Source organism: Scyliorhinus canicula, chromosome 18 (assembly GCF_902713615.1).
Source record: "Scyliorhinus canicula chromosome 18, sScyCan1.1, whole genome shotgun sequence".
Classification (NCBI taxonomy): Eukaryota; Metazoa; Chordata; class Chondrichthyes; order Carcharhiniformes; family Scyliorhinidae; genus Scyliorhinus; species Scyliorhinus canicula.
The window spans coordinates 16,012,911-16,025,459 of NC_052163.1; the positions used below are offsets into that span (position 1 = coordinate 16,012,911).

Consider the following 12,549-nt stretch of genomic DNA (forward strand, 5'->3'; position numbering starts at 1 on the left):
GTGGCATCGATACACTCGTGGGAGCCACAGGGTGACTGTGGTCACTCATAACGTGTCGACTTTGCCGGCCCATTTCAGGGGGCCATGTTCCTCTTCAGGGGCCATGTTCCAATCCAAGTGGCTCAAGGTCCACAAAATGCAGGCCACAACTATGAGGGTGAACTGATGGTTTCCCACAGGTAACCAGAGTCGTTGTTGTCCCAATAAGGATTAATTGTTCTCCAATATATATAACCAGCTGTGCCTTAGTGTCCCTTAGGCCCAAGTTCAGGATCCTTGTACAAATTGTCTGCTGCATTTGCTGTCCAATGACCATAGACAGCAGTCCTTGTATCTATTTCCATATCCAAGGGATGGTCATTCACCTGTTGGTGATCTTGATGGGCGCTACGTTTGATGCCCTTAAGTAATTTAGTTGCATGCAATCATCGTCATCGAGCTGGGCAATATATGTAGAGCCCGAGCTCGGAGTAGTGTATCACTTGTGAGGGTGACGATTTAGGTGTTGATTCTGGCGTTCCTAGACAATGCTATGTACATCCATGTCCATGGAGCCCTGGAGTTCCTGGATTCCTTTTTCCGTGTTTTCAGGCAAGATGGCTAGTTATATGGCCTTTATTAAGTCCGAGAAGGTTCTGGCAGCAACTTATGTTGAGTCACCGTGTTATTAATGTCACACACTAGGCGGTCTTGCAACATCTCTGGGAGGGATGGTCCACAATCGCAATGCTTGGCCAGCGAACAAAGGCGTGTCAGGAATTCTGTGACTGACTCCCCTGTGGTTCGCCTGGCCATGTTGAACTGGTACCTCAGCACGATCACTGATGGTTTGGGGTCATAATGGTCTGTAACAAGCGCAACTAGCTCATCAAAGGTCTTCGAATGTAGGGCTGCTGGGTAGGTAAGGCTGAAAGTTGGGGCTCCATTGAATCATGAGTGTTACCTATTACAGGTTGTCTCGTATAATAGAATTTGCCTGGAAGAAATACCGCATTCACTCCTGCATCAAAGACCTCCAGCCTTCCAAAAGGCGGAATTTTAAAATTCTCTCTGACCTTGATCTTGTGCTGAGGAATTCAAGTGCGGTCCAGAGCTCCAGAGTCACAACCAAAGTTTTTCCTCATTGCCAGTGTAAAATCTTCAGGAGATCAGAGAAGGTGATCCATAAACAGGTTAATTCTTAAGGCAAAAGAAAAGGCAGAAACGTGGCATATAGCACATAGGTCCAACCAGGACTACCAAACATGCCGGTCCCGGTGTTAGTTTCATGAGTCCAAGCTGATAGGCATCCCCCCCCCCCCCCCCCCGCCCACCCACCCACCCCCCCCCAGTGGGGGAGCTATATTCCAATTGGGTTGTCACCCTGGGTCTCATAAGGGTTATTACAATGACATTGGACAGAAAGGTTACGACTCACAGGCATAGCTCCTTATTCAGCCACTCAAACTCTTCCGGATTAAACATAAAGCAGATGGCAGCATTCCATCTGCAGATGACAGCAGATGATTGGCTATCCAAGACAATAACAAAAACCTACCTTTCAGATATGAATGTGCTGGAAGAGGAAAAAAGATTTGTCCGATGTCTTTGACGAATATTCTTTAAATAATGCACTTATTGTTCTCACAATATCTAAGACACTAATAAAGATTATTATTATAAACTATAGAACCGGTCAGTCTTTTACATCAAATGTAAAACAATAGTTATCACTAATAGAAATTTGACTGCTTGTTGTATATTGGCCAAGAGTCCGATAAAATTTTGGGTTCGGCTACACTTCTATACTTAGTGAAGGTAAAATAAAGATGAAACAATTCTACAAACCTGCCCAGCAGTACTATCAAGTTTAGCCAAACCATTTTCAAGTCTATCCATTTTTGCAATCAAGTCTTTCCTTTGCTTAGAGAGCAGGCTTTGATAGAGTTTTATTTGTTCCAAAAATGATTTTGGTGTGGTGTAGTTATAGCGTCTTTCAGTAGACAGGTAGGCAGAAGACATCTCTTGGACAGTTTTGTGTACGAATGCCATGAACTGGCTTATAGAGTTCTTCACTTCAATCTGAAATATAATTCAGTACATAAAAAGTATTCAATGCACAGTATAATAAAGGAATAGATGCAAGTTAAATACTCGCTTTCAAAAAGATGACAGGTTGTGAGTTTGGGGTGCCACACCAGGACTGGAGTGGCTGGGCATGGGCTGCCATTGCCGCAGCCTGCAAAGCAGACATCTCGCTGTGTACTCCATTGACTGCCCACCATGTCTTAAAAATGTACAGAGCGTCACCGGTCATATGGGTGCCCCCACTGCCCCCCAGACCCCAGCCGACCCAACAGGATGTGTGTGGCCCAGTGCAGCCAGTGGTCTGGCACCCCTCAGTGCACCTGTAGACAGGGATGGGTGATGTCCCACTGCATTGGGGGGTGCAGAGTGCAGCCCAAACAGTGGACGTATGCACCGTGGCCTTTGCAACTCTCCCTGGAATACCGGCCACCTTCAAGGCCCACCTGCCCACCATTAGCACACTTCTTTATGAGTTTGACTCTCCTGCTAATCTTGCTATAGTAACTCAGTTGAACTAACCAGTCTGCTCTAAACCACGTGGTGGGTGTCATGCTTCTGATCTTCCCCTGTCCTACTCTCTAAGTGTCGCCTGTGGAAAGAGACAGAGCATGTGTGCCCTGTCCTTGTATATGGGTTGTGTAATGCCCCCTGTGGTAGTGTCACTTTCGGGTGTCTTGACTGCCCATTGGTCATGTCCTATTCTATGTGTTCATTAGCTGTATGTCTGCATGTAATGACGTCTCTGGTGCTCCCTCTAGTGTTTACTTAGTCATAGTGTATTTTGATTAACCCTTTGTGTATTTACAGCGATGCATATCACCACATCCTCCCTTTTTTCGTGTTACATATTTTCTGTACAGTGTTGAAGGAAAATTGAACCAAAACAGGTAAATAAGTGATGACATGTACAAGTATGATGACTGTGATGACTACACAAGATCAAAGAATAGTTATGATGACATTGAGGATTATACAATACCAAATAATAGTTATGATGACGTTGAGGATTATACAATACCAAATAATAGTCATGAGTCCAAAGTTCATGAATTTACACAGTCAAGTGGCTTTCTTATGCTGTTATGGAAGTGTCAATGTTGATGTTGTCATTCCCTTGTGAACGCCGTCAGTGCCCTGGTGTTTACGTAACCAAGAAGTCATCAGGAGGTGTTCAAATGGTCAAATCACTTCATTATCTGAGGTGGACTCTTTTTTTTTAAGCTTGTGGTAGCAATTCTTAATAACATCTTTCCTGAAAGCTGGTTTGCTTGCCCGTAGTGTAGCAAACGTGAATTGGTCAGATGCGTTAACATGCCAAGGTATGTTTGCACTCTCGCCATTGTTCTGAGCTGAGCAGTAACATTGTCCTTCATGGGCAGAGTTGTACCATGTCGTACCAGTTGTTGTTCGATTGTTGTTGTCATTGTTGTAATTGACGTGTTTGTTGTTGTGTTTGTTGCCTCTGGTACGCTTCTTGTTGTTGTCTTTGTTGGTTTTGTTGTTGAGTTTGTTGCACTCAATGACCACACCGAGTGGAGAATTCGAGTCCTTCACAAAGTTACTTGTGTCAGTGTCCTTTGTGGCATCTGCTGTTTTATTGAGCGTGCCGTCTCTGATTCCTCAGTGCTCCCCGTCTGAAGGCATGTCCGGTTCACTTGAATCATCTTTGACTTGTCGATGCTCCCCGTATGGAGTAATTTCAGGTTCTTGTGGAGAGGGTCGAGTAGATGAGGTTTGAATTAACGTGGTGTCACAGGAGTCACTAGTAGCCTCACTTTGATTGTCGAGTGCCTCTGTACATACTAGCTGAGATCTGTCAGTTTTGTTGAGATGTCGCACATCCTGTTTGGGAATTGTGAAACCTTTGTCACTTGTCGCGCATACAGTGGGTAGATCTTCAGTGTCTTCTTGTCAGATGATGAGCTGGGTAGACTGTCAGAGACTTATTCTGGTGGCTCAAATAATCTGGGTAGACTGTCATAGTCTTTTGGTTGTTCACGTGAGCATGGTAGACTGTTATAGTCATCTTGCTGTGCACTTGAGCGTGGCAGACTTGCATCGTCTGCTGCTGGTTGCTCAGATAATGTTGCTAGACCTTCATGGTCTTTTTCATGCAAGGGCTGTGCTCTGGAGTTTTGCATTGCTTCTATCGTGGAGTCTGTCAAGAGTTCGCTGTGGAGGCTTGTATCACTCTCCCTGTGGAGTCTGGAATTGTTCGTGGTGTGGAGTCTGGCATCGTTCCCAGTGTAGAGTCATGCAGTGGTCTCGCTGTGGAGTCTGTCGTCGCTTTCTGTGCGGAGTCGGGACTCTTCGTGGTGCGTGGACCACTCTCTTGGCGTCAGGCCGCTCTCTGTGGGCTTGTACCGCTCTGTGTCTCTTGGTGTCAGGCCACAGCAGAATCCTATACTCATGGGTCGGGATGTCATCTACGCTGGGCTGAGGATCCTCTAATCCGAAGAACTTGACCATGACTGTGTCGGATGCTTCAATGTACAACACATCTCGTTGCGGTTCGGATTTGGTACGGAGGTCGCCACATCCAATGATGAAATTATCGCCTGTGTCCATTTCTTCAAGAACTAAATAATCTCTTAGGGCGGTGCTAACTGCTTGTTGCAGGGTTCTGTGGAGATTACTTTCAGCTACTGGTCGAAGTTCAGGCATTGTGCTGTCGTTCCAGGTGAAAGAATTGTGTTTTCTGGCTTTAATTTTTTTTTCACTATTTTGGACATTTCCCCTTTAAGTGGGCATGGTCCTGGGCCTCTGACATCATGACGCTTGTGACGTAGAGGGTAGGAATGGATTGCGCATGTGCAGATCGCTTTTCCTTCACTATGCGCTCTTTTCGCAACTGCGCATGCGCGGCTTCTCACGCATGTGTAAAACACTGTTTCGCCGGTTCGCGTCTTCTCGGGAACTGTGCATGTGCGGCTCCTTGCACAAGATGGCTGCCAATCGAAATTTCCATTTGCTTCTGTTGCAAGCCTACCTTTGTCTTGTGGTATGTTTTACCGATTTCTGTTGTGTTCACCTCGTAGTAGTTTTCAAACTTGTCCAGGACTGTCTGGAAGTCTCTCTTGTCCTGCCCTTTGGAGTACTTGAAGGATTTGAAGATTTCTGTTGCAATTTCACCCGCAATGGTGAGTATAAGATCTATCTTCTCAGCATCGGCCTCACCATCTAAGTCGGATGCTACCATGTAAATTTCAAATGTCTGCTTGAATGCACGCCAGTTGGCACTGAGATTGCCGTGGTACCTGAACTGCTGAGGAACCGGAATCTTGATCATTTTGCCTGGGTGCTGTTCCTGGTAGTCACGGATCTTGCTGAGTTGAACTATATAGATTCAACAGGCACCACTGGTACCATGTTGTGTTATGTACTCTGGGATAACACGGGCTGCAACTCGATGCAGCTTTGACCAAAAGATACTCCAGACTTTGAAGTAAGTTCAATGTGATTTATTGAACCATTAGCATAGTTCTCTATGAGTTTGACTCTCCTGCTAATCTTGCTATAATAATTCAGTCTTACTAACCAGTCTGCTCTAAGCCACGTGGTGGGTGTCATACTTCTGATCTGCCCCTGTCCTACTCTCTAAGTGTCGCCTGGGGAAAGAGACAGAGCATGTGAGCCCTGTTCTTATATATGGTTTGTGTAATGGCCCCTTGTGGTAGTGTCACTTTTGGGTGTCTTGACTGCCCATTGGTCATGTCCTATTCTATGTGTTCATTAGCTGTATGTCTGCATGTCATGACGTCTCTGGTGCTCCCTTTAGTGTTTACTTAGTCATAGTGTATTTACATTAACTCCTTGGATATTTCCAGTGATGCATATCACCACAGAAAGGAGGCATTGCACAGGCCTTGTGTATTACTGTAGCGTCTGTCATACAAGGATACAAGGATCTGCCGGACAGGGCGTGTCACCGATGACTGCAGCTGAGGAGATCGTGTGACATCTGTGCCAGATCATGGTGCATCTCGAACTGGAGGATGACCCTCACTCCTGGTGGCCAGCAAGGTCACCCAAAACCTTTATGCCAGATATCTATGCACAGATACATCTGTGCCCTAACGGGTGCCTTGTATACCCAGGAGACACAATACATGACATTTGATATGGACCAAGCCCACCAGGCTTCCTGGCCAGCGGGATTCGCCGCCGTTGCCGGCATGCCCCAGACACAGGGGTGATTGACGTAACGCATGTCCCCTTATGGGCAGCGGAGCATGAGGGAATGCCCTTCATCAATCGGAAGGTCTTCCACTCGACGAATGTGCAGCCGGAGTGTGACCACCAGTTGAAAATTGTGCACGTTTGTGCCTGCTATCCAGTCAGTGTGGACAATGCCCTTGTCCTGCACACGTGACAGCTCCCAACACCTTCGAGGTGCTTCCCCAGGTGAGGTACTGGGTGACAGGGGTTATCCGTTGCGGTTGTGGCTGACAACGCCTATCCAGAGGCTTCGGACTGACAAGGAGAACCACAATAACGAGCGACCAGGGGCGCCCTCGAGCAATACTTCAGCGTGCTGAAGGCGCAGTCCAAGTTTCTGGACCGCACGGTTGGGGCCCTCCAGTACAGCCCTAGGAGGGTTTCCCATATCATGGTGTCCTGCTGTGTCCTCCATAATATTGCATTGCAGAAGGTTGACATGCTGAATGTGGAGATTGAGGAATGGCATGCCTCATCCAACAAGGAGCATGTGGAGGAGGGCAGGACTGCCGCGCACTGCCAAATTGATTGCCTCCAGTTTCGCCAACTAAGGGAGCTGGCCACCTGTAACTCAACCGTTCTGTCCCATCTCCACAACCGCCCACCCAATGGTGGGGGTGCCCAGAAGCAAAGGCCACAGGCTGAGGATATGGGATAGATCATTTAGGACTAAGATGAGGAGAAATTTCTTCACCCAGAGTGATGACCTTGCGGAATTTATCACCACAGGAAGTAGTTGAGGCCAAAACGTATGTTTTAAAGAAACAGTTAGATATTGCACTGGGGCGAAGGGATCAAAGGATTTGGGGGGAAGGCGGGATTAGGCTATTGAGGTGGATGATCAGCCATGGTCATAATGAATTGCGAAGCAGGCTTGAAGGCCAAATGGCATCCACCTGCTCCTATTTTCTATGTTTCTATGACATGCAGTTAAATGTTATCCATTTCTTGGCGAAATGCAGATGGACCTTGAGGGGGTAATGGACCAGGCATGGGGCAGTGTGACTCTGTTAAAGGCTTTCTGTGAATTCCCATCTCTGCCCTCTACCACCTCTCAACAGAACCGCACATATTCTTCCTTTCCGAATGAGCAAGTTTGACCTGAGTGAGCAAGTCTGACCCTGGAATGTTGCAATTTAGATCTTGCAGGCTCGAAAATCCAGGGGATGTCTGTCAAGGCAACCTATCTGTCAGAACAAGGGAACAAGAAGTTTTTTCCAGGTCTGCTGAAGGCATATAGGCTGCACTACATAGGAGTGAGCGGGACTGAATGAGAATAACCTAATTGTTGCTCAAGGGCATTCACTTGGGAGTGTATAACCACGTTTATGGCATTATAAAGATGTTTATTTCATTGAAAGAAATGCATTATTTAAACTCCTCAGTCTCTTGGCCTTGATTTTGTTGCAGTTCCCATTCATTCTGTTCAGCATTCCTCAGGTAAATGGTACACAAACATATGAAAAAGGAGCTAGGGTAGGCTAATTTAAATTTAAATTCTGCCATTTAAAAAGAGCATGGCTGACCTGATAGTAATTTCAAATCGGCAACCTGCCTATATATCCTGTTAATCTATCAACTCCTTGTTTACCAAAAATCTATCCACCGCTGCCTTAAAATATTCAAAGGTTCTGGACGTGATTCAGCGTGGTATTGTGTCACTCCCCCTAGCACTTGGGAACTTTGGCGTAGCCAGCCTTGCATCCTGGCATTGCCTGGGTGGCACTGCAAGGGTGCCAGGGGTACTGCCACAGTATTAATATGGCTGGCCCAGTTCAGTTTCTTATCAGTGGTAGCTCCCCGGATGTTGATTGTGGGGTATTCAGCGATGGTAATGCCATTGAATGTCAAGGGGTGATGGTTAGATCCTCTCTTGCAGGAGATGGATATTGCCTGCATTTGTGTGGTGCGAATGGGAGTGTTCAGTGGGACGGACAGGCAGCAGCTGAAGTTGCCCCTTGTATGTGTATACACGATCCAGAGGGTGGCATGTTGGACCCACGGGCGCGGTGCCCCTTGTCCCCTCCCCCACAGCCCTGGAGCAACCCTCCCACCGATGGCGGCCGACCCTCCGGCCGGGCCCTTCCCCCTGGGGACTCTCCCATCCGCCTCCCCCATCTGCCTCTCCCATCCGCCAGAACACTGGGGCAGCACCCCCTGTGCAGCCGGGCTGATTACCCAATTTTCAAGATGACTACTCACCTTCTCCAATCCCCACGGCAACCATTGCTGTAGCTTCAGGGTGCCCACGTGACCACTTGCTGGGGATCTGGTTAGGTCACATGGGGTCGTTCGATAGGGGGTCCTTCTCGTTAATGGGATTGAGATTGGCCTTAGCTGGTGATTATTGGTTTCTCGCCATGTCCCTGAGGGATCCAGATCTCACCAACAGGAATGGGCCAGTTAGATCGGAAACCAATCAGTGCCTGGCGTGATTCTTGATTTCGGCCTCTCCCACAATCTAACCGTGGATACGCGGCTGGCAGCATGACGCAGCCGTTATGTCGCGCCCAGAGTGACAATTTATAGGTTTCTATGAGATCCCGCCTCATTCTTCTGAACTTCAACGAATACAATACTAACTAATATGCTTTCAGAGTGAAATAAAGGGGAAAGATTTATAATAATATGGTGATGGATGTAACGGTTTTGGTAATGGACACAAGAGGGGACTTGAACTGAGGCTGGTTCAGTACACTGGGCTAAATAGCTGGCTTTTAAAGCAGACCAAGGCAGGCCAGCAGCACGGTTGAATTCCCATACCAGCCTCCCCGAACAGGCGCTGGAATGTGGCAACTAGGGGCTTTTCACAGTAACTTCATTGAAGCCCACTTATGACAATAAGCGATTTTCATTCATTTGTAGTTCAACATTAAATAGAATACTGATGCTGTACACCAGTCAGAATGATGGAGAGGTAGAACTACATAAAAATACAAGCTGCTAAACTTTCTTACCTCAATACCCTCAGTTTCCTCAAGGAATCGCTGACTCACAGATATCAAAGCTTCTTCTGGCCACTCATGGAACCAGTCTATAGATGTGCAGTTTACCAAAGCAGGAAACTTTCGAGCACGCACTCGTAGAATTGAACCCACAGGTGAAAAACACAAAACAACCTGCAAAATCCAAAACAAATTGACATTTTTAAAAAGAAAATCTGTTGTAATTTGTTAGTTGTAAAGAATTAAAACTTACAATTACCTTCTAATTAAAAATGAATCAAAGCAATTATGGGTTTCAGTTGCATATTTAGAATGCACTCACAATTTTAAAATTTGGTCTCTTACTGATGTTTTTGTCATTCCAAAAGAACACAACAACTTAACAAAGAAGATATTTGCTCTCACACCTTATGGATTCATAATTATTTATATTGAATTAAAGAAAAAGACTTGAGAAAAGAATTCCAATAATATTTGATTCATTATCTGCAAAAACTATAAATTAAAAAAGAAAACTGGTAGCTTTACGTGGATACAGGCAAAATGTCCGATACAGTCCATAAAGAACTTAATTCATATTTCCTTCTATCATTTAGCCAGGTGGTTAGGCAGTTAGGTTTATTTCAATTTTTGTCTAGGGCTTTGTAGGCATGTAACTTGCTTTATGTTAAGAATCACACTGATGTTAGATGCAAGGGGCGGGATTCTCTCTTCCTAAGATTATGGGCTGAATTCTCCGATTGCCGATGCCAAAATCGCGTTGGGCGATTGGCCAGAGAATCCGTGTTTACGGCAAAATCGGGGGGTGGCGCTGTTTTCAGATGCTCCGCCCCCTCAAAAACGGCATCATCACTGAGTACGCTGCATTCCGTTGGGACGGCCTCAGGACGTCACCTGAGGCCCTTCCCCGATACTCCGACACCAATGGGTTGACTTCCCAATGGCGCGGGGTATGTGTGCTCACAGTTTTCAGGGACCTCGCGTGGCGGCTGGGGACAGTCGAGGGGGGGAGGCCGCCTTTCCGCTGGCCGGGGGATTTCGGTGGGGGCTGGGGGGACTGCTGGTGGGTGGTCCAAGGGTGGCAAGGGGGGCTACAGGGGGGCACTATCTGGCAGGCTAAGTTCGCAGCAGCAGCGCCATGTTATACAGCACGACCGCTGCAGGTCACCGCCATGGACTTTCATTTGTTTTAAATTTGGAGTATCCAACTCATTTTTTCCAATTAAGGGGCAATTTAGCTTGGCCAATCCACCTACCCTGCACATCTTTGGGTTGTGGGGGCGAATGTGCAAACTCCACATGGGCAGTGACCCAGAGCTGAGATCGAACCTGGGACCGCGGCGCGTGAGGCAGCAGTGCTAACCACTGTGCCACCGTGCTGCCCTATTCATGGACTTTCATGACAACTATGAAGGGGCTAGCATCAGCGCCACGTGGAGCACAATCGATTCCAAAAACGGTGCGGGATTCGCCGGGTCCATGAATGATTCTCGGGAGGCTGACGAGCTGCAACTGCATATACACATTACACTCTTCACACACACTCATCCCAGCCAACAAGATGGCACTGGTTGTGCTGGAGCACACCCATACAGCTGATGGGTCAGTTGGGGCTTGAGGGCACCTGGGAGGAATGCTGGGGGGTGGGGGGGGGGACACCTATAAGACCCGTGGCCTGCACCTATACACAGTGGGCTATCAGCAGCGTGCACAGCTGCATGGCTGCCTTTCTGGCTATGGCAATGGTGTTCTGTCTCTGGCAGAAGCTCCCTGGCCAGTGGCACAACTGTCAGCAAACTATGGTGAGGTTGGACACTCTCCATACCCCCTTTCTCTCCCTCAGCAGCTACAATGCCAATTTCCCGATTTTTACAAGCCTAAGTGAACGGCGCGGTCGGGAACTCGACCCATCGGAGACGTAGCCTCATGGAGGCTTGGAGAATACCTGGCCAGGCCGCTAATGATATGCAAACGGTGTATATTGTACGTTCTGGACCGCATTGACGCAGCTGTTGGATTGACGGAGAATTATGATTTGTCAGCCACTGCGATTTTAGCGTCGGAACCTCTTCTCCGCCCAATCACGCTTTGCGATTTTGGCATCAGCTAATGGAGAATCCCGCCCAAGGTATCTCAAAACCCACAGGGTAACTTTGAACACCGGTTCTTAATTGTTTATTTTGAAATTTGAAATACAAAACTCAATTAACTACAGTAATGGCAACATGCACAAAGGATACTTTAATTAACCCTGTTCCAATCTATCTACTTGGGGCGGCACTGTGTCACTGTGGTTAGCACAGCTGCCTCACAAGGGACCTCGGTTCAATTCTGGTCTTGTGTGACTGTGTGGAATTTGCTCTTTCTCCCTGTGTCTGCGTGGGTTTCCTCCAGGTGCTCGGGTTTCCTCCCATAATCCAAATATTTGCAGGTTAGGTGGAGTGGCCTTGCTAAAATTGCTCCGTGTCCAAAGATGAGCAGGTTAGGTGGGGGAGTGGGCCTGAATTGGGTGCTCTTTCAGAGGGACAGTGCAGAGTGGATGGGCCAAATGACTTCTCTTACACTGTAGAAATTCTATTATTCTATGAATGTCCTTTGCCCTGAAACATCACCACATAAGGTTTATCTTTACAAGCCAAATCCAGAAAATAGTTACCACAGACAATCGGTCATTATTTAAGAAGCCTGCTTCTTGGGTTCAGCATAGAATCTTTGAGGTTTACAAAACAGCAGCTTTTAGCACAAACTCGCTTTTCCAGCTGGGTGTGGCTATGAGTTTAACTGTTCAGCCTGCTTATTCCACTTCTCCTCTGACAGAACAGAGCCAACCCTGCTACTGATATACTGTTTTTCTCTTTTGATGTTGCCCTTGAGAAGATGGTGGTGTACCATCTGTAATATGCCTTTTAAGGGACAGCAGCATGCCATCACCAGTGAAGCACTGTGAATGTGATCCAGCCTCCATTTCACTTTGACCTTTGAACAGAACACAGCACACAAAACTCTGCTACTGCTGCCTTCAAGTTTCTACCTTTGTATATCTGTTCCCATGTGTCCAATTTGAATAAATGAATCCATAATGTGTTTCCACAAATATTCATGCATGTGGCTAGATATAGCACTCGAGGAGAATGTGATCAAAAGCTATGGGGAGAAAGCAGGATTAGGCTATTGAGTTGGATGATCAGCCATGATCGTGATGAATGAAGGAGCAGGCTCGAAGGGTCAAAGGCCTTCTACTGCTCCTATCTTCTATGTATCTATGATTAGTGACTTAATATCATTACAAATAAATGACATGGTGTTCAGCAGTGGTCAA

At 46.9% G+C, this 12,549-nt stretch overlaps 1 protein-coding gene across 1 annotated transcript in view; it reads right to left on the bottom strand.

Moving 5' to 3' along the window:
* The window catches only part of LOC119953684 (dynein heavy chain 17, axonemal-like), an 821,504-nt gene that overhangs the window by 180,635 nt on the left and 628,320 nt on the right, over positions 1-12,549 (bottom strand). Inside the window, 2 exon segments of the mRNA XM_038778213.1 lie at positions 1,828-2,061; positions 9,243-9,404. Coding sequence (XP_038634141.1) covers positions 1,828-2,061; positions 9,243-9,404 — 396 coding nt within the window.